The sequence below is a fragment of the Octopus sinensis genome, linkage group LG1 (genome assembly GCF_006345805.1).
Source record: "Octopus sinensis linkage group LG1, ASM634580v1, whole genome shotgun sequence".
NCBI lineage: Eukaryota > Metazoa > Mollusca > Cephalopoda > Octopoda > Octopodidae > Octopus > Octopus sinensis.
The window spans coordinates 65917407-65944932 of NC_042997.1; the positions used below are offsets into that span (position 1 = coordinate 65917407).

The window sequence follows — 27526 nt, forward strand, 5'->3', positions numbered from 1 at the left end:
ATGCTTCAGCTGACTCGCTACTTTTTCAGACATTAATAATAAACAATGGTTTGATAGGGATGCTTTAAAAATACTGACTATAGATAAGTCATAAGGATATACTTACATTCAAACACAGCTGCAGATGCATTGGTTATTTTGGTTCTGTCCAAGTAGAGAACTTCCAAATTGCAGAGATCTGTAAAGAAATGGAACAAACAAAAATAGAATCCATTTAATTTACAGAAAAATATTTCCATAGAGTTAAAAGGCAAAATCAAGAATGAATACAAAAACCATTACAGAATTAGATCTGATTTATGGTTCAAAATATATTCTAACAAGAAAACTATTCAGACAGAAAAATCAAAACAAACAATAAATAAATAAATCAAAATAAAAACACAACTCCATATATCCTGATCAACATATTGACTTTGGACAACATGGTCTAAGAACAATGTTACAATCCACCCACGTAATGATTATCACATCACATCCCACACATGTCCAGATCTCCACTTTACATCTTGCACAACATACCAGTACCGTCACACTATACTATAACACACTTCACACAGTATGGCCTGATTTTCACATTCCACTTTGCACAATATGTGCAAGACTTCCAACATTCTCTTCCACATGTCATGACTTCAATGCCATGACTTCCACACATCACTCCACACAACAGGACAAGATTTACACATTTCTCACCACACATCATGACATCAAAGCTCTGACTTCCTACACTACATCACTACACACACTACTCCACACCATATTATGACATCGATGCTACAACTTCCACGCATGACAAGACTCCCACACATCACTCCACCCAACATCATGACCAGACTTCCACATTCTTCTCCACACCATATCATGACTTGAGGCTATACTCTACACAACACAATCCAACTGTCAAACTATAATCAATAAGAAAGATGTTATGTATGTTATGAGAGAAAATGTGTTTCTTCATCAAAATTAATTATGGCCATAAGGTTTCCCTGGCTACTACTGTGACCTATACCACCACCTCTTCAATAACAACAACAGCGCAGGAGTGGCTATGTGGTAAGTAGCTTGCTTACCAACCACATGGTTCCAGGTTCGTTCCCACTGCTTGACATCCTGGGCAAGTGTCTTCTACTATAGCCTCGGGCCAACCAAAGCCTTGTGAGTGGATTTGGTAGACGGAAACTCGAAGAAGCCCATCGTATATATGTATATATATATATATATATATATGTATGTGTGTGTATATGTTTGTGTGTCTGTCTTTGTCCCCCCAACATCGCTTGACAACTGATGCTGGTGTATTAATGTCCATGTAACATAGTGATTCGGCAAAAGAGACCTATAGAATAAGTACTAGGCTTCCAAAGAATAAGTCCTGGGGTTGATTTGCTTGACTAAAAACGGTGCTCCAGCATGGCCGTGGTCAAATGACTGAAACAAGTAAAAGAGTAAAAGAGTAAGAGCAACAATCAATGTCATGGTCCCCACCAGCAGCAGTAGTGCTGCTACCACCAAGTCCTCACATGTAAATGAAGCCTGGTAGTCACATGTACAACAAGGCTATTTCATTGAAGATTTGTTTCACTTTTATCTTATGATTACTAAGAATATGAATTGGCACTGAGGTAAGAATGATGGACGTGATGATATTTAATGGTAGCAGAATCAAACAGATGTTCTAGTAATCAAATCAGGCTTTGTTCAAATACAAAGTTAGTCAGTTAGCATGACTTCTGCAAGACCTCTTACACTACTGACATTGATTGATTATCAGTTTCCATGTCAGCAAGAAGAGAACTCATGTAGGCCAAAAGTTCCGAAGTATAAAAACTGTTTATAGTGTTTAGTGTAACATCTGCGAAGTGAGATACAAAAAAAGGTGGAAGGAAGAGGATAGATAAATAGGTAAGACGGTTTGGGCAGAGAAGATATACGATGTTAGAGATGCATTAGCTTTACAATTCTGCAGGGTCAATAGAATAAGTACCCTTTTCATAGGGTCAAAAGAAAACCAATTCCAAAGCAAGCCAGTATGACTGGCTACAATTTGTTTTCCATAAATAATCACTGCTTCTACAACCATTATCATCATCACCATTGCCATCATTAGTAACAATAGTACCCAAAGTTTCTCCTCAATCATTTTAAATTCCCTTGTCATGGGGTTAATGAAGAACCAAAGAACTACAGTAGAGTGGACTAAACTATTGATTTTAGGTTACTAAAATAGTATTTTATATTTTGATATTTTCATGTATGCTATTTTAACCCTTTACCTACCAAACTATCAGCAATAGCAAAACTATAGTTCTATGATACAAAACCTCACATTTATATTAAAACTTTCTGTCATAATTTTATATAAGAGACTTTTGTTATATTCCAAACATCAGCTCAAATAATAAATAAGTTTTTTTCTAAAATCACTTGAAATTATTGATTATATTAAAAATTAAAGCAAGGCATTTCATTAAAATTACAGTCACAAAGAGATAAAACAATTAACTATTTCAAATCATTTTGTGATGCCATCTGCATTCTAAGAAATTGTTAACTGAATGAAGACATATTTAATTCAAGAAAATTAAAAAGCTCTGTGAAAGACACAGAATTTATCATCATGTATTTTAATTTCGTTCACATCTACAATGCTCTGTAAAATTATCAAACCATTTCCAATACTTGAATGCTACTATATTTTATTAATCTTGGGAAGGTGAAAGACAAAGTATAAATCAGGGAAGTTTGGATACAGAACATAAAGGGCCATATCTAAATGCAACAGGTATTTTGCCTTACCCCTAATGTTTCTGCCAATCTACCCTTGGGGATTGATATTCTTATCCGAATGTAGACATTCTGATATAGTATATTCTGCTGTGGCTCAGGGCTGACCAAGAGCTTGTAAGAGGATTTGGTGGACAGAAACTGAAAGAAACTCATCATATATGTGCAGGTGTGGCTGCGTGGTAAGAAGCTTGCTTCTGGGTTCAGTTCCACTGTGTGGAACCTTGGGCAAGTGCCATCTACTATAGCCTTAGGCTGACCAAAGCCTTGTGAGTGGAGTTGGTAGACAGAAACTGAAAGAAGCCTATATATATATATGTAATATATATATATATATTATATATATATATATATATAGTATATATATATATATTATATTATATATATATATATGTATATATATATATGTATATATATGTATATATATATAATATTATATATATATTATATAATATATATATATATGTATTATATATATATATTATATATATATGTATATATATATATATATGATATATATATATATAATATATATATATATATGTATATATATATATATATTGTATATATATATATATATATTATATATATATATTATATATATATATATATATATATATATTATAATATATATATATATATGTATATATATATATATATATATATATATTATATATATATATATATATATATATATGTATATTATATATATATGTATATATATGTATATATATATATATGTATAATATATATGTATATATATATATATGTATATATATATATATTGTATATATATATATATGTATATATATATATGTATATATATATATATATATATGTATATATATATATATGTATATATATATATATGTATATATATATATATATATATATATATATATATATATATATGTATGTATGTATGTATGTATGTAGATGTCTATGTGTATGTGTCTTTATGTCTGTGTTTGTCCTTCCATATGATATGGAGGATGCAGAAGTACACGTACCAAACTATGCCATACTGAGAACAGACAGAAGAGAAAGGAACCATGGTGGAGTTGCTATATACATCCATGATGATCTCACACCCCAGGTCTTAATGTCATACACAAATTCAGTAAGTGACACTCTAGTTGTATACATAAGACAACACAATATAGTCATATGCAATACATATCGTCAACCAGATGCTCCAAACCACATAGGCAAGTTTAAAGATTGCCTCACATGAATTAAAGAAATCCTCTATGAAATTGGAACACCACATGAGTATTTCTTACGGGTGATTTCAACTTCTCCAATGTCAAATGGCCCGAAGGCCTCATGGTCTCAGGAATGACTCATTGCAAACAAACACAGGTGGAGTCTCTGCTCAACCTCACCAATGCCCTAATCATGGAGCAAGTTGTACTCAGACCAACTGGGGTGAATAACATTTTGGATCTCTGCTTCACAAACAATATGGACATTGTTCATGATGTGAAAGTGATGCCGACATTAGTCTCAGATCACAACATAATAGAGCTGTCTATGTATGGGCCAAAAGTAACCAAAGACATACAGCCTAAAGGAAGCACCCGAAATCTCTCCAATCATAAATTCCACAAAGCAGACTGGAAATTGATAAAAAAAAGAGATCTTCCGACAGGACTGGCCAAAATATCTCTCCACACCAGACTCTGGCATGAAGCTAGAATATTTCATGTCTATTATGTAAACCATATGCCAGAAATATGTCCCAGAACACAAGGCCAACACAAAATTCCAAAGGAGAAGAAGATCCTCATGAGACAGAGGATGAAGGGTGCAAATTACCTCAACCAACATTCCAAAAGTAGCAAAAGTCCCACCTAAAAACAACACTGATGGAGATTGAAAAAAGCCTGCTACAATCCTATGTGAGGGAGAGAGCAGACAAAGAAGCCTGGATTATAAAAAGCATTAAGTCAAACCCAAAGGCCTTCTTTCATTATACAAAAGAAACAGCCTCAGTTTGCTTCAAGACAGGACCCTCTTCTAAAAGGGTGGCTCCCTCACAGATAATCCAACCAGGATCAGTGAGGTACTGAATGACCAGTTCAGAAGTGTCTTTACCACCCCGTTGGAACACAGACAAGTGAATGAACCAGTGGATTTCTTTGCCACCCCACCTACAACCAGCAAGGCAGTTATGATGGAATACATTGACATTAGCGAAGATATACTACTAGCCAAAGATGAGGTAGATGCAAACTCAACTGCTGGTCCTGGTGGTTTCCCAGCAATCCTCCTCAAATTGTGTAAGCGTGCCCTGGCAAAACCTCTACAGATACTCTTCCAGAGCTTCCTTGCTAATGGCAGGCAGCCAAGCAAGCTGAAGGAGGGAATAATATGCCCAATCCATAAAGGGGGAAGAAAAGCAGATGCCAAAAACTATAGGCCTATCTCTCGGACTTCACACATCAGCTTAGTCATGCTATGGGTAGTCAGAAGGAAACTAATCACATTCCTTGAAGAAAATAACTCACTGAGTGAAACCCAGCATGGGTTTCAACCAGGTAGGAGCTGCCTGACCCAGCTCTTACAGCACTATGACTAGGAGCTGAGGCAGTTACTCAACAACTCAAATGTGGATGTAATATACCTTGATTTTGCAAAAAACTTTTGCTAAAGTGGATCATGGTATGATACGCCACAAACTATGTGATCTTGGCATAGCTGGAAAACTTGGAAAGTGATTACATGACTTTCTGAAAGATAGAAGTCAAGCAGTAGTGGCCAATGTAGCCACCTCAATGAAAACACAAATAGTGAGCAGTGTTCCACTAGCTACTGTCTTGGGACCACTGCTTTTCATAGTGACCTTCTCAGATATGTGCTCAACTGCCTGGATAGCAGCTGAGGGCATATCTCGCAGAAAATACAGAACCCCAGTGATGTTGCACACCTGCAGCAAGAATTGCACTCAATTTACAGATGGGCTGAGGATAATAATATGCAGTTAATGCTGAAAAATTCCAAGCCCTGCGCTACCAGCATCCAAAACTGAATATAAACTTACAGGGTACACTGGTCCACAGGGGATTACAATCCCAGAGCTTTAATCAGTGAGGGACCTGAGTATCGACATGAGGGATGATACCTCTTTCCAAGTGCACATTACCGGGATGGTGACAAAGTGCAGACAACTGGCTAGATGGATCCTGAGAATATTCAGAACCAGAGAGAAGGAAACCATGATGGTCTTCTGGAGGACCTTCGTCCTCAGCTGCCTGGATTACTGCTCCCAGCTACAGTCACCCAACAGAGTAAAATTAACAGCAGACCTTGAAGCAATCCAGCAAAGCTTCAAAAGGAAGATCATCTCATTGCAACAGCTCAGCTATTGGGAAAGGCTGAAACAGCTAAGACTCTACTCCCTGGAGTGAAGGTGGGAGAGGTATGCAGTAATATACATCTGGAAAATCCTGGAAGGGATTGTACCAAATTTTGGTGTTGAAAGCTACACAAATGCCAGAACGGGTCGACACTGCACAGTGCCAAAGATCCCACCAATGCCATCATGTTTCAGGACCAGTTACTGCAACAGCCTGACTTTTAGGGGCCCACTGCTTTTTAATATTCTCCCAAAGAGCCTGGGGGACTTACAAAGCAGATGTAGGTGTTTTCAAATCAAAGCTGGACCGCTTCTTCTCGAGAGTCCCAGATGAACCTACCACATGGCAAGAGGTGCAAATGAGGGTAGCTATATCAAACTCCATTCTTCACCAAGTGCCACATATTAGAGGAAGCTCTCAGTAATAACAGTGTGGCAAAATGGCAGTGCCCCAGCATGGCCACAGCTCTGCGCTGAAACTACAAAAAAAAATGTAATACATAAGTGTATGTGGGTGTATGTGTGTGTGTATATATACATATGTGTCTGTATATGTATATGGATGTGTATGTGTACATATATATATGATAATTCTTGAATCAAGCAGACCAGAAATCCAAAGACACTGCTATAAGAACAAGATGTAATCAATTTAATGTTTATGCAAAGAACCTCTGCTTCCATTAATTCATAGCTTGTCGAGAGCAAATTACTTTGAATCTGCAAAAACAGTTGAATTATTCTAGAATATTCTTGTGGAATTCCAAAAGTTAGAACGAATTTGGTTCATAACAATGAATGTAATTTCCCAAGATATATGATGTCAAAGTAATATCTCTCTGATATATGCTGCCAAAGAATTATTGCAGACAGTATAATCAGACAAGGTCATTTCATGTTAAGTAACACACACATACATGAAAAAGAATAATAATAATAATCTGCTTCATAGCCAATATCTAAGTTGCACAAACACTAACTAGTTTAATAACTATGTAAATTGCCATCATCGTTTAGCATCCACTTATCTAAGCTTGCAAGGGTTGGATAGATTTTAATGAGGCAAGCTTTCTACAGCTGGATGCTCTTCCTGTCACCACCCTCACCTGCTTCCAGGCAAAATAATATTCCTCCATGACCAGACACATTTTTGACAGAATATTGTCAGTGGATAATATTACTAGTACGACAGAGATACTCATTTACAACTATCTCACCATGTTAGAGCAACAAAACATAAACATACACCCACACACTCACATGATGGGCTTCTTTCAGTTTCTGTCTGCCAAATTCACTGACAAAGTCTGGTCAGCCCAAGACAATAACAAAAGACAACAATGTACAGTAAGGGCCATGATAGTAGAGTCCAAGAAGAGACCAATGGTAATCCAGGTGGTGTGTTGTTAAAGTGGTTCCTGGAAAGGTCTGAGAAGAAGGTAGGAGAAATAAGGGTCCAAGAGAGGAAGAGGTTCAGTCATGTGAAACTGTTAATCCAGACACGTTTTTGTTCTTTACTCTCTCCATGTTCACTTCTTTCTGTTTTCTTTCCTCATTCTTTTCTGTCAAAGAGCATAAGCTCTAAAAGTCAAAGACATTTCCATTTTTTTTGAGTGTCTGTCTCTGTCTTTTGGGGTTTTTTTTTGTACATTTGAACCCTGTAATAGAAGACACTTGCCCAAGGTGTCACACAATGAGACTGAACCCAAAACCATGTGCTTGGGAAGCAATTTTATCAACCACACAGCTATGCTTGTCCCTAATATGTAAATATACAGATAAATGAACTAAAAAATGAATGAATAATGTATCCTGAGTACATAGCTAATTAAATCTATCAAAATAGATTATAATGAATAATGCAATTTGTAATTGATACATTTGCAGCTAAACTGATACTCATGTTCAAACATGAAAATAACAAATACTTGTGTGCATTTATACATAAAAATATTAAATATCATAATATACAACAAATATCCATGCATTATTATATATAGCCACTTACACACATACATATCACACAATTATGCACATATAAACACATGTACATATATATTAATACATATGCATGTGTGTGTGTGTGTGTGCATGTGAATATATATGTGTGTATATATATAGGTATTTCATTTATTTCTTACTGTATTTATCGCTGACGAGGAGAAAATACTTATGAATTAACTCTGAAATTGGGACCGATATGATAATAGCAGAATTTTTTAGAAATTTCGGTCAGCTTACTTCGAGACACGTACTTATAGTGATAAATTATATGGTTATTGATGATTTGTCTATTTTCAGCATATTTGGCATTAGATTTTTTTTCTTTTGCCCTTGTTTATTTATTTTTATATATATATATATATATATATATATATATATCATCATCATCATCATCGTTTAACGGGTTGGACGGTTCAACTGGGGTCTGGGAAGCCCGAAGGCTGCACCAGGCCAGTCAGATCTGGCAGTGTTTCTACAGCTGGATGCCCTTCCTAACGCCAACCACTCCGTGAGTGTAGTGGGTGCTTTTTATGTGCCACTGGCACAGGTGCAAGACGAGGCTGACGAATGGCCACGCTCGGATGGTGTTTTTTTATGTGCCACTGGCACAGGTGCAAGACGAGGCTGACGAATGGCCACGCTCGGATGGTGTTTTTTTATGTGCCACTGGCACAGGTGCAAGACGAGGCTGACGAATGGCCACGCTCGGATGGTGTTTTTTTATGTGCCACGGACACAGGTGCCAGACGAGGCTGGCGAACGGCCGCGCTCGGATGGTGTTTTTTACGTGCCATATATATATATACATATATATATACACACACACACACATGCATATGTGTGTGTGTGTGTGTGTGAGAGAGAGAGAGAGAGAGAAGTAGAGAGAAAGAGTATATATGTATCAAATGAAACAAATGAAAAACAAGACGCAAAGGATGCTGCAGCACACAGAACAACCCATTCCTACATCAATGCACAATCGATACAACAGACAGATCAAAAAGCTATATATATATTAGCAGTAATACCCATCAGTGAAGGCACATAGCTCAGTGGTTAGAGCATCGAAGTTACAATTGTGAGGTTGTGATTTGGATTCTCGGACTGGGCTGCGTGTTGTATTCTTGAGCAAGACACTTTATTTCACATTGTTTCAGTTCACTCAGCTGTTGAAATGAGTTGCAACATCACTGGTGCCAAGCTGTATTGGCCTTTGCCTTTCCCTTGGATAACATCAGTGGTGTGGAGAGGGGAGGCGGGTATGCAAGAGCGACTGCTGGCCTTCCATAAACAACCTTGCCCAGACTTGTGCCTCAGAGGCTAATTTTCTAGGTGCAATCTTCCTCAATACTCATCATTTATTGTGTAATTACTTTTACTGTTTCTAGGGCCAAGAAGCTAGAAAAATGGGTATATCATACAGAAGAATAGCTTTACAGAATCCAGTTGACTGTGATGGCACTGAAAAGGCAGCCGGTGTAGTGGAACATCACTGTTCATAAAGAAAAGGCATTGCACATCGTGCATTTGCTTGGTGTTTGCTTTTTGTCGGTCTTTTTTAGTGGACATTTTTTTAATTAGGAATATCAGTAAGTAATAGTGAAATGAAATTACAAATGCTGTGTCAGTGCACAAGTAGTGTTGTACCACTGCATAATTTTTGTTGAGACGAATTAGGTAAGAGCATAATAGGAGATATGGAAAAAGCATTGCCTGTTGTGCATTTGTTTGATTTTCATTTTTTGATGGGGTTTTTTTAGTAGACATTTTTTTGATTAGGAATATCAGTAAGTAATAGGCAAATGAAATTACAAATGTATCTCAGATGAAAATCACGTGATATGGGTATATCTGCATTCTCATTTGTGATTGTCCATCACCGTGGTATGTTGGCTATTTTTTTCTTCTTGCTTTCCTGATTTCATCAGCATGTTAACTTTCAGTGCTGGCGGCTAATTGAGTCAATTTTGACTCCTATTTCTAGCAAAACTGGTGCTATCTTGAACCCTTACATTCATATATTTTCCTTTTAGCTTTCTCTAAATAGCCATCTATATTATCATTATTATTTATTAATAATATCTTCATTATTTATATATATATATATATATATATATATATATATATATATATACATATATATGTAAATATTTTGAAAACTTATTTGCATTTTGCATTAATGCAGACATGTAAGTAATTTATTTATTATCAAATATAATTAACATAAGTTATCTACATAATATAAATTACCTAAATTAAATATAATAATATAAACTATCTACATGTTTTCAAGTTACAGAACAATTTTCTTATTTTAAAATAAAATATCATGAAACTGCCTCTCTGTCATTTATGACTTTATATACATACATATTTTCTGTAACTTGTTTCAGTCACAAGTCTGTAGTCATGTTGGAGCACCATCTTGAAAAGTTTAGTATACCCCAGTATTTATTTTTAAGTCTGGTACTTATATTACTGTTCCTTTATACACACACATACACACATGCATGTGTGCTGGTGTATGAATGTACATGTATATAAGTATATGTTTGTTAACAGTTCCTTGTCAACAAGTTGTCGACTATGTTGTTGAAGCCAAGTGAAATGAAAACTTTTGAAAAACAGGTAAGGGTTAGTGACAGGAAGGATATCTGACTGTGAAATAATACCTTAATAATACATACTAACCTAACCCATACTAACATGGGAAAATAGATGTAAGATGAATAAATAAAAAAAACACAGACATATATGAATGCATATATACAAACATACAAACATAAATATTTGATTCTCTGTCTGAAGAATTTCCAATAGGAGATATCTTACATATATTTTCTAAATGTACGATTTTGTAACTCCTATTAGGAAATGAAACACATGTAAAGGTGAATAAATATATCAACACTTTTTCAATCTCCTGTTATGATATACATACATATATATATATATATATATATATATATATATATATATATATAGCAGTCCACTCTGTGGGGTGGTTGGCATTAGAAAAGAATGCAGCCATAAAAACCATGACAAAATAGACACAGAAGTCTGGTGCAGTCTTCTGCCAGGCCAGCTCCTGTCAAACCATCCAAACTATGCCAGCTTGGAAGGCAGACGTTAAACAATGATGATGATGGCACACACACACACACACGCAATAAGACAGACAGACAGACAGGTAGATACATATACACATATGCACACACACATATATACACATAAACACACAGGTAAATATCTGCACTGTAATACAAAAATGATAGCCTATGTATCAGAGCATAAAATTACCTTTACAAGATAAAAGGAAATGGAATGAATATAGAATATATGTGAACGGAGAATTTGTTACCTTTTAATGAGTTCATGCCAGTGTCAGTAATTCTTGTATTCCCAAGTAATAAAACTTTCAAACTGCAAAGACAAAATTTGTAAATTAAATAACAATGCAATAAGCTAACTTTTTTTTTTACTAGCAATGTTCAAATTTCTACAAAGAATGACTTATTGTCAGCCCTAAATCATTTCTAATCAAGCAAGAACTAAGATACAGGGCATCGTAAATGTGACTATCACATTTTGTTTTGGATAATGTGTATATAGAACCATACTGTCTAATATATCATTCTTTTCTAATATGTTAGCAAGTGATTTAAGACAAATTTGGTTTCCAGCAGCTCATTCACTGGTTCTGTAATTATATTTTTATCTGCAGTGGTAGTCTTAAAACAAATAAGCTTCAAGCAATAGGCTCTAACGTGATGGTAGTTTAATGGTGATAGTTCTTCCAGGGAATAGCTTTCATGATGACAGACTTCCTTCAGACAATGCATATTCAAATAATAACTAGCCATAAAAGGTTTAATGGTTCTTGGATGGTACATATGGTGTATATACTTATACATATATACCTAGGCTTGTACCATTTGTTTGCACCAAACCAATACAGGTTTCAAGGATGAAAGAATGAGACTGGCTCTGAGTAAACCATGTTCACTATAATACAAGGTGGTATGAAAAGGTTCCCAGACTAGTTATGTTTAATAAAAATATAACTTATTTACCTATGTTTTAATATCATCTCATTCAAAATAGTTACCTTGTACAGCAATATACTGGTCCCATCCTTCCTGCTGCTTTTGGAATCTAGCCTGGAAGTTGCTTTCTGTAAGTGAGTCGGGGACCTTCTGCAATTCACTCTCGATGTTGACAATAGTGTTAAACATTTTCATCTTGGGGGAGAGATGAAAGTCCACAGGTGCTAAATCTGGTAAATAAGGTGGGTGCAGAAGAGATACCATGATGCTTTTGGTGACAAATTCATGAGTGGGGAGAGCTTGATGACAGGGTGCATTGTCATCTTGAAGAATCTAATTCTTTGAGCTCCTCAGATCCAGTCACTTCTGCCGGATGTCCTCCCTCAAACACTTCAAACATTGCATAGAATTTCTCAACAGACGGTCTGGGTTAGGGTTATCAATGTACAATATCACATTTTCAGGGGTGATGCTCATGGCAGGTCTTCTAGATCACTCATTATCTTCCAGGGATGTTTTCCTGCTTTTGAAGCGCCTGTGCCACTTAAAACATTACATATGAGCCGTTGCCTCAACACTGTAATCTTGTTGAAGCATTTTCAATGTCTCTGTAACAGACCTCCCAAGTTTGAAGCAAAATTTCCCACTGGCTCTTTGTTCCAACTTCCTGTCCATGACAAATGCAACTATGTTCTGCTATCTGTTGGCATGCAAAAGAACTAGTCTGGGAACTTTATGATACCACCTTGTAAACCTCTCATGCCTAGTGGGGTAATTTATTGAGTGTTTGACAAAAACCTAAAGAAGTAAACTCCTGAAGATAATCCAGGTACCTTAAGGCAGATATGAATAGTTATACTTAACCAATATTTGGCATCCTATATGGCTCCATACAAGCTGTGAATGTATTGCCTTATCTTCCATCATGGCATATCTACGAGTAGGGAGATAAGTGAACTTGGGCCTAGGTACTTGTTTCTGGAAACAGTCTGAGCACAACTGAGGTGATCAAGTTACTGCCTCTGTAATACTGTTGAGCAATGGTGAAAACGGCCAACTGAGAGACAAGCTAAACATATACCTAGGACAGTGTTTATGGTATAATCTAAAAATCTACTGTCAGCAGAAAGTAAATAATCTCAAGACCATGACCTTATAATGATTGATAATTACAAAATAATAAGAATAATTTCTAACTGGGGATAAAAGCAGAAACTTGTATGGTAAGGGCTTTTCAATTTAATCAACGTCAGTACTTAATTGGCAATGTATTTCAACAAACCTGGAAGTATGAAAGGCAAAGTTGACCTTGTCAAGTGTGCAACAAATACAGCAAAACATTCTATCCAGCACTCTAATTTGCTGCTACAGTTTCAAAGTTAAACAAATAATTGTCTCCTTTTTGTATGTGATTTGCTAGATTCTTGATGAAAACTCATGTGTTGAAACAGATTTTCTTTATTTTGGGGGAATCATTAGCTTCTATGTCATCACTGGTTGTATTTCACCTCTATTGTTGTTGTTGCTATTATAATTATTATTATTGTTATTATTATTAAGTGAGAGAGCAGTGCATGCCACCAAAGTAACACTGGGGTAAAATATATGAAACCCAGTATACCTATCATGACTACCTGTCTGATAAGAGTACACCAGGCACATGCATCACAACCATATATGCATGACATGGCGATCTCATATCAAGATAAACAGTGCATGATCTTGCAGGTGGTGGCCCAGTTAGAATTTTCTTCATGTCAAGTAACCCATCCCACTCAAAAAGTCCCTGAATAAGGGTTGTTTAAGGACATTGACTAAAACACCCATGTTTCCAAAGGTGAATTATCCAAATCTGTGGTACTGAGCAGAATATTTGCTGTAGCCCATCTTTTATACCAAGACAAAACAATGTACATCATAACTCTTCCAATCAATTAAGATCAGAAGCAATGAAAGCCACTGCCTGGTATTGCATCAGGACATTAGAGCCACTGCCTGGTACTGCACCAGGGCATTTGAGCCACTACCTGGTACTGGGCATTTTATTATTATTAGGCAATTCATTAACATTTAACCAGTAAACTAAATAATAGTTAAATTAATTGTCTGATCACTCAATCAATTGATTACTTAACAGATGGATGAATAATAATAAAAGAAGTGAAATAGACCCAGAGTGAGTATGTTTGTTATTGACATAATGATCCTCCCAACACAGGCTATGTAGTTTCTGTACCTCAGAACTAGCAAAATGCACACCACCTCTACCCAAATCTGCTCAATATAGTAAGCTCTCTTCCTCTACCGTGTCTCACACAACTAAACATTTTGCTGTATTCTTTGTAGTGAGGCTGAATATGACAACTACATAAACTTCACCAATCTGTATGATCCTACAAACATCATGAGCACTGCACTTCTTTTCTTATTTTTTTATTGCCCATAAGGGACTAAACAGATGGGACAAACAAGGACAAGCAAAGGGATTAAGTCAATTCCATCAACCCCAGTGCATAACTAGTAGTTAAATTATTGACCCCCAAAAGGATGAAAAGCAAAATCGACCTCGGCAGAATTTGAACTCAGAACAAAGTGGCAGACGAAATACCAATAAGCATTTTGCCTGGTGCGCTAATGTTTCTGCCAGCTTGCCGCCTTCTTCTCTGACTAAATGATAACACGATATATGACGGTCTTAAAATAATAGTCCTAAAAATGTTGCTAGTTTATGTGTAAAAAACTCAGGATATTGTCATTATCTTAGTCATAAAGGGAATAAATTTGCTTTCAATTAGCAAGGGTTGACAGGCCATTGAGGAAAAACATCAAGTTTTATTTGTCTTTGAACTTTTAAACTATGTGTACTAATACATTATGGTGTAAATAAATGAGAAGGCCAGTAGATTAACAAATAGGTCAGTCGCTTGATCTTACATTTATTTCCAATTAAGATTTATTAATGACTTCAGACGCAGAATCTGTCTGAGATTTTTTTTTCTCTTTTTGAAAGGTGACCTAATACACTGATATTTTTTATTTTTCTTCTTTTCTTTATTTTGTTTTCGTTTTTATGACAGTTATAAGAAATATTCTATACAAGCATAGAATAGTTTTTCATTGATGAGAGAATTCATATTATCACCATTATACCGACAACTACGCTACTTGAAATCATCATCATTATATAGACAGTTATATAACTTAAAACACGGCCCTCCTCATCATCATTATTGTCATCGTCATCATCTTCATCAATAATAATAATATTAATAATAATAATAATAAGGCAAGCCAGCAGAATGCTTAGCATGCCAGGCAAAAATGCTGAGTGACATTTCATCCCACTTTACATTCTGGGTTAAAATTCTGTTGAGGTCGACTTTGCCTTTTATCCCTTCAGGGTTAATAAAATAAGTACCGGCTACATGGCTGGGATCAATGTTACTGATTTATCCCCTCCTCTGAAATTGCTGGCCTTGTGTTAAAATTTGAAATCATTATTATTATTATTAAGTGAAAGAGCAGTGCATGCCATCAAAGTGACACAGGGGTACAAATATATGAAGCCCAGTATACGCATCATGACTACCCATCTGATATGGGTACACCAGGGACATACATCACAACCATATGTGCACGACATGGTGATCTCATATTAAGATAAACAGTGCATGACCTTGCAGGTTAGAATTTTCTTCAAGTTGAGTAGTCCATCTCACTCAAAAGGTCTCTGAATAAGGTTTATTTGTTTCACCCATGTTTCCAGAGGTGAATTTTTCAAACCCCAAAGAATCCCTTTCGACACAAGGCTATGATGCTCCCCCATTACTTCTGCTCAGGGTCAGAGATGCACATATCATCAGCCACTAAGGAACATGCTCAACTGGTTAATGTCAAGCAACTGACAATCAAATCTGTGGCATTGAGCAATTATTATTATTATTATTATTACTAGCAGAACCTGTGAATATTTCACGGAATTAATAGTAACCTATTGGGTTATTCCTGAAAACTTTATCCAAAAAACCTTAAAGCGTAGTCTGTGTTGTGTCTGTATCAAAGGACAGTCACTCATCTGCTATTCATTAAAAGGTGAAGGAAATTGGAATATGATGATTACTTAATGCACATTTTATATATACTTTATATACTTGATGCACAATTTTATAGACTTAATATTCAGCACTCATAAAATATATATTCACTCTTATTTTTCAATTTTTGCCATAAACAGAAAAAATTAGATTTTAAAATTCACACTGTCACACTTTCATATCTAGAAAACAAAAATTTTATAGTTAAAAAAAATTAGTTTATATGTAAAATATAGGGCTCACAATTTCACTGGGGTAAAAATTTAATGCAACATAGCATACTCTGAAAACCACATCAGTGATAACTTGTAAGCCAAGGCAATGGTTCAGAGCCAATACACATTTCAATTTGCATACACCTTTGAGTCCAATACTTCTTTGCAGACTATGTTCTTCATGTAAGTTCTTTTTCTTTTCTCTTGTATGTCAGTGTTGATAAATTTAACTTTCACATCAGATAGTTTGTGAGCTCTTGAGAATGCAACATGTAGCTGACCTTGGCTGAATACAGGTTCAGGCAAGAACAACTCCACTTTATCAAATGTTTGCCCTTATGATTTATTGATAGCCATTGCATATGGCAAGCGAACAGGAAACTGGTTTCTTTCTAAAGTGGATGGCAAGTTTGGGATGTGCATGCATTAAGTGGTAGGTGATATAAAAAGCTTAGTTCAATGAAAAAAAATTTTACTTTTCACTATGCACTCGCCATTGCCACCATCACCACCTTCATCTCTCTCTCCCTCTCTTTCTCCTCTCTCTTTCTCTCACTCTCTCTCGTTTTCTCTCCCGTCCCCTCTCTCTGCCTTTCTTTAATCTCACCCCTTTGCTAAAAGTGTATTCTTAACTCTCCTCTATATCACTACCTTCAACTAACTTTCTTAACCACTTAATAAATATTACATTCCCTCTACCACATGTCTATCTTTTCTCTCTCCTTTCTTTCTACCTGCTATTATCTACCTGCCTGATCCTTTTTCTCTCTCCCTCTTTTTCTCTAATTCTATGAAAGTGTTACCAATGGGCTAAGTAATGAATGACAAGCAGAATTATTATAAGATTGTCGTTGTCATCGTCGTCATCATTTTACACCTAATTTTTCATGCAAGCTTGAGTTAGATGAGTTGTGACAATCTGAGTCAGTTCTAATTCAGATTTATTACCCTCTTAGACAAGTGTGTAACATGTTCCACTAGTGAGTATAGTGTGGTTTCTATGGCTAGAAGATCTTCCTGTTACCAACCACTTTAAAAACTTTATTTTATTATAGCATCAGCACCAGACTGGTTGTTTTGTCCTTAGCCAGACTGAAGAGTCTCCTCTGTCCTATATTGTCTCTATCTTTTGATTTGGAGAGAAGGTTTCTTACTTTTTCTTCCAGCATTTCCATTCATTATGTCAGGCAAGATTGGCAACTTTGTAAAGAATACATTACAAAATTACTGGAAACCATAAAACAGACAAAAATAGATATCATTTTATGGATAGAATAAGCCAGGCAATACATTTGGAAGCGATGATTTTTAAACAACAGGTTTGACAAAGTTTCTTTCATAAATACTCTTTACTAAATCTGAGGATGCACCATTGAAAAGTAGTTGTTTTGATTAATTTGAAATTCTAATATTTTTACAGATCTCAGATTTCCATATCCCAGTTTGAGAACTCCTGCTTTAACCAGTACTATGAGTACTAAAGAGGTTGTTTTATTCTGACAAGACTAAACAGACACCCTTCTTCTCCTAATTGACTTCATTTGTTTGCTCTTTTTTTTTTTCCCATGCACACAACTTCATATGTAGACAGGAGACATTTCCTATCATATTACTGATACTAGCGGGCATAGTATGGTATGGAATCTAGTAAAGCACCATTATATAAGCAATTAAATGACTATGATTCAGTACTACTGCTAATTTATACACAGTCATGGTGAAACTATGATACTCAGTGTTTATTACTTTCTGGACTTGCAATTACTGGAGAGAGAGGGGGGAGGGAGAATTATGTACATCAGAGGTGTGAATCACTTCTTTTTTTTTTTTTCTAGTATTAAGTTGGAATGTTTTTGTTTTCTCTTACTGGAAGGCAAAAGAGAAGAGCATCCATGTTATATCATAAGATCCTTTTAATACTAAGCTTTGGTGCGGGTGCTGGTGTCACATAAAAAACACTGGTTCTGGTGCCATGTAAAAAGCAATGACACTGGTGCTATATGATAAGCACTGGTGCTGGTGCCGCATAAAAAGCACTGGTGATGGTGCCACTTAAAAAACACTTGTTATGGTGCCACATAAAAAGTACTCCAAACATTCTGTGAAATGGTTGTCATTTGGAAGGGCATCCAGCCATAGAAACCAAGCCAAAACAGACTATGGAATGTGGAGCAGTCCCTGGCCTCGCCTGTTCCTGTCAAGCCTTGCCATCCATGCCAACTTAGAAAATGGATGTTAAATGATGATGATGACGATGATGATGATATTGTTTATGGAAATTAGTCTAAACAGTAATATTTATACAATTATATATGATTTTCAGTCATATGAATGCCACTCAATTATAAATTTAGTATAAACAACAATTTCCTGCTACCTAAAAAAAAAACAGAAGTAGGTAGGTGGGTTATAAAAAAAAATACAGTTGCTGACCTGTGTATTTTGCCGACACCAGTCATTCCAGTATCTCCTACGTTGATGTAATTGGTTAAATCAAGGGTTGTTAACGGCACCTCTGCAAGAAGGAAAGAATGATTTTAACATGAAAGAGTAAAATACCAAAATTAAAATTATAACTAAATTTGAATATTTTATTTCTCGCTGTTGTTGAAGTGGTCCTGTCATAGATCACCCCAGACCAAAAGGTGTTCTAGCTGTGTATTTTTTATCACTTGTTCCAGTCATTAGACGGTGGCCATGCTGGGGCACCACCTTGAAGAATTTTAGTCAAATGAATCAACCCCAATACTTGCTAATTTATTTTAAGCCTGATACTTATTCTATCAGTCTCTTTTGATGAACTACTAAGTTATAAGGACAAACACACACCAGCAACAGTTGTCAAGCAGTAGTAGTGGTGAACAAACAAAACACAAAGACACACACACACATATATATGTGTGTATATATATATACACACACACACACTATTACTAAACAGTGAGAATAAATGATCAACACTGCATTGGTGGATAAATATTCTTTATTTGTGGCTTAACTAGGCTACCAATAGATTCATTGGTAGCCTTGTTCCCTTAAAATAGCTCCCTTAAAATGTAAGAAGTTAAGGATTGAAAAACTTGCCAGATGGAGTGGGGGGGGGTACTTCTCTGAAGACGTTCTGCTGTTCAGTTCTTTTTTACATATAATATTTTTTTTTTACTATGTAATTTTCGATTTCTAGATATGAAAGTGTGACATTGTGAATTTTAAAATCTAATTTTTTCTGTTTATGGCAAAAAGGGGAAAATATGACTGAATATTTATTTTATGAGTGCTGCATATTAAGTCTATAAAATTTTGCATCAAGTATATAAAGTATATATAAAATGTGCATTAAGTAATCATCGTATTCCGATTTCTTTGACTTTTCAATGAGTAGCAGATGAGTGACTATCTTTCCATACAGACACAACACAGGCTACGCTTTCAGATCTTTTGGATAAAGTTTTCAGGAATAACCCAATAGGTTACTATTAATTCCGTGAAATATTCACAGGTTCTGCTAGTAATAATGATAATAATTGCTCAGTACCGCAGATTTGATTGTCACTTGCTTGACCTTAACCAGTTGAGCATATTCCTTAGCGGCTGATGACATGTGAATCTCTGATCCCAAGCAGAATGGAGGAGCATCATAGCCATGAGGACACCTTGGGCATGTGTCTTCTACTATAGCCTCAGCTCAACCAAAGCCTTGTGAATGGATTTGGTAGACAGAAATTGAAAGAAGCCCATCATATACTTGTGTGTGTGTGTGTTTCTGTCTATTTGTCCCCCACCAATGCTTGATAAGCAGTGTGCTCATGTTCCTGTAAATTAGTGGTTCAGCAAAAGATACTGATAAAATACGTACTAGGCTAAAAAAATAAAGAAGTCCTGGGATCAATTTATTCAACTGAAACCCTTCAAGGTGGAACCCCAGCATGGCCACAGTCAAATGACAGGTGTAAAAGATAAAAGGTAAAAAATAGTGTAGCCTACTATATTGCAGGACTGTGTAGTGCAAGGAATTATGATAGTGTTATGTGACACAGGATAGTGAATTATAGTGTAATATTAAGAGTACCAGAAAGTAATGTATTCTCAAGCAAATACTCTTATGTTATACCACAAGAGGATCCCTATCAAAGTATCAGGGACTTATGTCAGAGGCTTAATAAACCTTGGTCTACTGTGCAAGACCATCTCAAGCAGATTGAGAAAATGTATAGAGAATGGAATTGGGTCTAATGAGCTCTCCACCAAAAATAAAGCAGCGTGTTGAAATAAGATAACCCGAGATAAATTCATTAGGCTGGGAAGCTCCACTTTTTGAGGTTGAGCTTCCCAGCACCATCAGATTTTTACTTATTCAGGTTACTTGAACACTTTACCTGTAGAAAAGCATTCAGAAGTAGGGATGATGCTGAATCGGCCCACTAAACATAATTCTCATCTTAAGAACATGATATTTTTTTTGCCCAAGAAATCAGAAAACTGGTTTGGAGATGGAAAAAAATACTAGAGCTAACAATGGGGATTATATTTTGAATACATAAATATAGTTACCATATGTTTTATGTAGATTTGAATGTTAGATAACATGCAACATTACTTTTTGGTACCCCAAATAACATAGTCAGAGTAGTATAGTGTAATACGAGGAGGAGTTCTGGTATTTTTTGTAATGATTGAAATAGATGTTTGTTTGTGTCTGGAAGGTAGAAATTATTCCAATACTTTCATATTCCAATATGTTTATACTCTTAAATTTCCATATTAACTGTTTGGTTGTTTACTTCAGTAGAGACTAAGTCTCTCTCTCAAAAAAAGAAAAAAAAAAACTCATTTCTTGCACTATTTCTCTTCCCAAGACAACTCTGCCTGTTATTACAAAGAATATACTAATCTGTGTATGTTATTATACTTAGTCTTGCTCTGAAGATTAAATATATGAACCAAATGGAAACTATAACATATGAATATCAAATGTTTCATCTAGTTCTTTTTTTTTATTCTTTTACTTGTTTCAGTCATTAAACTGTGGCCATGCTGGGGCACCACCTTGAAGAATTCATTTTTAGTCAAATGAATTGATCCCAATACTTATTTTTTCTTCTTAAGCCTGGTACTTATTCTATCAGTCTCTTTTGCCAAGCTGCAAAGTTATGAGGATGTATAAACACTAGCACTGGTTGCCAAGTGGTAATGGTGGTGTATGAACACAAACACACACACACACACCACACACACACACACACACACACGCATGCACACACACACATACACACACACACATACACACACACATATACGATAGGCTTTTATCAGTTTCCATCTACTAAATCGACTCACAAGGCTTTTGGTTAGCCTGAGGCTATAGTAGACGGCACTTGCCCAAGGTGCCACACAGTGGGAAGAAACCTTCTTACCACACAACCATGCTTGCATCTATGGGGATTTTTATTTTTATTTTTTTTTGCATCCAATTAGCTCTCAAATAAATTCCTGTAACTAGCTTGAGCATTTAATAACACACTTCGTATTGCAAATTCCTTTCAAAATTGTTAGCTCCTACTGCCATTTAATGGTAGTATGTATTTTGTGTCCGGGATTTAGAATAGCTACACAGTATCCTTGAGTGATATAACAAGTGATTAATATTGTTGGCAACAGGAAGGGCATTCAATCAGAAAACAGAGCCTCACAAGGCTTTGGTCTGCAATGGGCTATAGTTGAATACTGTTGCACATGGTGCCACACAAAGACGAGTGGCTTTGTGGTTAGGTTGTTGCACTCAAGATCTTATGATCATGGTTTTGATTTGCAGATCAAGTTGCGTGGTGTGTTCTTGAGCACCTCATTTCACTTTGCACCAGCTTATTCAGATGCAAATGCTTTCCAGCAATAGTTGGGAAATAAGCCCTGAGATAGACTGGTGCCTGACTCAGCAGGGACAAATAAGCATTACATTTGATTGAGTAACCTGAATATTAAAGAATTTAAACCCTGATCATGGAAATCCAGATTAAGCTATTCGTCGTCATCAACAACAACAACATCCATTTTCCATGCTGGTATGAGTTGGATGGCTTGACAGGGGCTGGCTAGGCAGAAAACTACACTAGGCCTCACTGTCTGTTTTTACGCCTGGATGCCTTTCCTAACACCAAACATGAAAAGAATAAAGTGCCACACAGTGGGACTGAACCTGAAACTATGTTATTGAAAAGTAAATTTCTAAACAACACAGCAATGCCTGTGCCTAGCCATATACACACATACACACACTTGACAACATTATTTGTATTTGTAATGCAAAGTGATAGCTATTAACAAAACTGAAATATCTTGTTTCACAAATCATGTTTTCCCCACAAATAATAAAAAGGAAATGTTAAAAGAAAAAAAAAGCAAACCTACAAAATAATGGGAAGCAACTGCAAATTTATGTGTGCTTCTGTCATATGATGCTCATTCCAAAACTATTTCCTAAACTACTAACATTAAAATCATATTACTTCAAAGAAGCAAAGAATATCTCTCAAAATACAGTAACATACAACTGCATATTGTTGTCACTTGGCAGCTGCTGCTACTCATGACATTATCAACATACTGCTGAAGTGATTGGCAATTAGCACATAGAAAGCACTAATAATAATAATAATAATAATAATAATAATAATAATAATAATAATGATAATGATAATAATTTTCTATTATAGGCACAAGGCATAATAATAGTCATCATCATTATTATTATAACTATTATTATTATTGTTATTGTTATTAATAATAATGATAGTAAGGTGAGCTGTCAGAATCGTTAGCACACCGGGTGAAATGCTTAGTGGTATTTCACCTGCCACTACGTTCCAAGTTCAAATTCTGCCATGGTCGACTTTGCCTTTCATCCTTTCAGGGTTGATCAAATAAATACCAGTGAAGCACTGGGGTCGATGTAACTGACAAATCCCCACACCTCCAAGCTGCTCTTGTGACAAAAATTTGAAATAATAATAATTATTATTATTGTTGTTATTATTTTTATTATTATTATTATTATTATTATTAATGAAAATGATAATGAGGTGAGCTGGCAGAATTGTTAGCACACTGGGCAAAATGCTTGGCAGCATTTTGTCTCACTCTATGTTCTGAGTTTAAAATCTGCCAAGGTCAACTTTGCCTTTCATTCTTTCAGGGTCAATAAAATAAGTACCAGTTACACACTGGGGTCAATGTAATCAACTAGCCCCCACTTACCCCCAAAATCTTCAAGGCTTTGTGGCTAGAGTACAAATAATTATTATTATCATTATTATTATTGTTATTATTGAGTGAGAGAGCAATGCATGTCAAAGCGACACTGGGATACTAAATATATGAAGCCAAATATACCCATCATGACTATCCGTCTAATAAAGGTACACCAGGCACAGGCATCACAAATAGGTGTAATATGGTGATCTTATATCAAGACAAACAGTACATGACCTTTCAAGTGGGGCCCAGTTAGAATTTTCTTCAGGGTAAGTAGCCCATTATTATTATTTCTTGTGTTTTTAATAATTTCTATAAAACTGGCTTGATTTTCTTTTTGCAGGATAAGAGCAGTGCCTAATAAGGTAGTTATCTATTTTTTTCTGTGAAGTGCTGATATTATATTTGATTTTGAATTGGTCAATGCATTGTGGCAGCTTCTTTGTGATGGATGCCAGCGCTTCTACCACTACAGGAATAATCTCCGTAGTGGTGTTACACATTCTTCCTAGTTCTAACTTCAAGCTTTGCATAGTTGGTAATTTTTACAACTTCTTTAGCTGCCATATTAGGGTTACCTGGGGCTGCTCTATCAATAACAAAAGTTTCATGGGAATATGATGTCCAGTCATCAGTGTTATGTCCATTTGTACATTAAAGTCCAACAGAATTTTAGCATTTCATGGGTGCTGATGCCATGTAAAACGCACTTGTGTGTGTGTGTGTGAACAGAGGTGTGTGTGTATAGATATAGATACGACAGGCTTCTTACAATTTCCATCTATCAAATTTCCTCATAAGGCTTTGGTCAGCCTGAGGCTATAGTAGTATACATTACCCAAGGTGACATGCAGCAAGACTGAACCAAGACTACATGATTTGGGAAGTAAGCTTCACAGCCACACACACACACACACACATATATATATATATATATACACATACACATTTAATATAGAAAAATGCCATAACATAGTTGAGTGATAATTAATAACAAATATTAACATGATTGTCACTTCAACTTGTTTTATATCTGTGAAATATAGATGAATAAAAGCAAAAAATACAGACAGTTTCAGATACATGGAAAATAAATAAAGAAAAAACTGAGAGAGAAAATCTTGCATTAAAGTGAAAATAACAAGCCTGGTTCTTTGAGTATATTCATTGCCAGTAAGTTTTAAATTTGAAGTCACCTTTGCCATATTATTATATATTATATAGAATATATATAGTCCTTATATACATACTGTACCACTTCACCATGAAATAAAATTATAAAAACTATCTCTTGATTCTCTTTTAGCGCTAGCAGCATTTAAGTTTGTTTTGTAACAGATCAAAAAGAAAATTAATAACTAGCTTTAAACACCCTACAGGTGGAGAGGAAGAAGAAGTGTATGCAGAATATGAATGCAGAGGTGTATGCAGAATATGTATGCAGACGACAAGCCGAGGTACAAACCTGAAAGATGCAATATTCCTTCATCTGTAGTCTGGTGACGGCTGGGTAATTTAATTTCTTTCAATTTCAAAGCTGGAAAAAGCAGGAACATAAAGGTAATGTCGAGAAAATAAAAAAATTTAAAAATTATAAATTAAGATAAGAAAATAAGAAAACAAACAAATAAAACCTGATATAATACATGTAATATATACCTCCTATCACTGAAAATTGGAGGTAACACACAAAGATTAATGAAAAAGACATACACTGATATAAATATATACATATCTCCACTAATATATATATGTATATATATATAATCTATATGTGTGTGTGTGTGTATGTATGTATAGATATCAGCATAATATATAAATACATTGTATACGTGCGTGCGTATCTGCATACTACATATATGCATTATATATATATATATATATATATATGTAATGTATATGCATATGTTTTATGTGTGTGTATGTGTATTACATATATATAAAGTATGCATGTGTTTGTCTGTGTATGTACAATTACATATGTATAATAAAAATCATCAGATTGTGGAAATATCACAAAACAACCAGAACTGCAATCATTCAAAAGTAAAAGATAAGATTAAAAGAAGTTACTCCTGGATGTATGGAGAGAGAGAGAAAGAGAGAGAGTGTGTGTGTGTGTGTGTGTGTATGAGTAGTATATGCATGCTTGTGAATGTCGGATACATATATATATATATATATATATATATATATATATGTATTTATAGCTAGTGTGCATTTGTTCATAATAAAAAGGCTTTCATAAACAGAGTAAAGTACTCAATACGAGATTATCTATCTATCTATTTATATATATACACACACACATGTATGCATATAAGCTGATACAGGTATATATGAAAATACACTCGCACATACATACATACATACATATGCACAATACAAGCAAAGAGTGAGAAACATTTGACAGAAAAGATTTTCGTACTTCTTTGCGCCATTTATTGGTAAAATTGACTGCAAACGTCATGGGAAAAAAAAATTAAAAGGCTACAGCACTGTATGAGAGACTAATACATATGCATGTGTTTCTTTGAAAGCCATGATATAGTCTGTGATGGGAACAATTACCTAATAGAGTCTAGAGATGTTAAGAAGATGAATGGCAACGAAATATATTTATACAAATACACACACACACACAAGTATATGTACATATATACCCTTACATATGTGTGTATATAAAAATATATATATATACACACACACATGCAGATATATCTATATACACACACAGATATATATATATATATATATATACAGACACACATATCATTCTCCCTCCCTCTCTCTGAGTGTATAGAGACATGCACAAACACACACACACACACACACACACACACACAGATGCAGACAGGCACAGAAATAGTTCTTTTACTATATGTTAATGTTCTAGAACCCTCTGGTGTTTGAATATTAATATAATTCTAGTAAAAAGAATTCTTAATCCATTTTTCCCCAATATTGAGTGCCCACTCTTCCAGTTTGACCCCCCTCCCCACTACCACCACCACCACTTGACAACCAGTATTGGTTTGTTTACATTCCCATAATTTAGCAGTTCACCAAAAGGAGTCTGATAAAATAAGTGCTAAACTTGAAAGTAAAAGTACTGGGATCAATTTGTCTGACTAAACCCTCCAAGGTGGTGCCCCAGCATGACCATGGTCTAATGACTAAAAGAATAAAAGAATACACATATATATATTATTTCTTTATCTTTTACTTGTTTCAGTTATTGGGTGGTGGCCATGCTGAGGCATTGTCTTGGAGAAGTTTTAGTTGAATGAATTGACCACAGTACTTATTATTTTTAAGGCTGGTACTAATTCTATTGGTCTCTTTTGCCATACTGGTAAGTTACAGTAACATAAATACACCAACACCAGTTGTCAAATGGTGGTAGGGGATATACACACACACAAACCATGAATTTCTTTCAGTTTCTGTCTCCCAAATCCAGTCACAAGGCTACGGCAGAAGATACTTGCCCAAGATGTCACACAGTGGGACTGAACCCAGAACCATGTGGTTGAGAAGCAAGCTTCTTACTACACAGCCAAGTACCCCCTACACATATACATGCACACACACACACACATATATATATATATATATATAATATATATATATATATAATAGAAATTCACATATCCAGCCACACACACACACATTTCTCTAGTATTGAGTATTGCTTATTTCATTCCCTACTTCTACTATCATATCTCTGCCTCTGATATTTTCCAGTTGGTTGAGCACTAAATGTGAGCA

The 27526-nt window shown here is 35.3% G+C and overlaps 1 protein-coding gene across 2 annotated transcripts in view; it reads right to left on the reverse strand.

The window, feature by feature from the left end:
* LOC115211563 overlaps positions 1-27526 on the reverse strand; it is a 389040-nt gene that overhangs the window by 13046 nt on the left and 348468 nt on the right. For both annotated transcript variants that reach the window (XM_036501657.1, XM_029780127.2), the window contains 4 exons: positions 25221-25292; positions 18941-19022; positions 11514-11575; positions 107-178 (listed from right to left, as the gene is read on the reverse strand). In XM_036501657.1, the coding sequence (XP_036357550.1) occupies positions 107-178; positions 11514-11575; positions 18941-19022; positions 25221-25292 (288 nt within the window). The remainder of the gene's footprint in view (positions 1-106; positions 179-11513; positions 11576-18940; positions 19023-25220; positions 25293-27526) is intronic.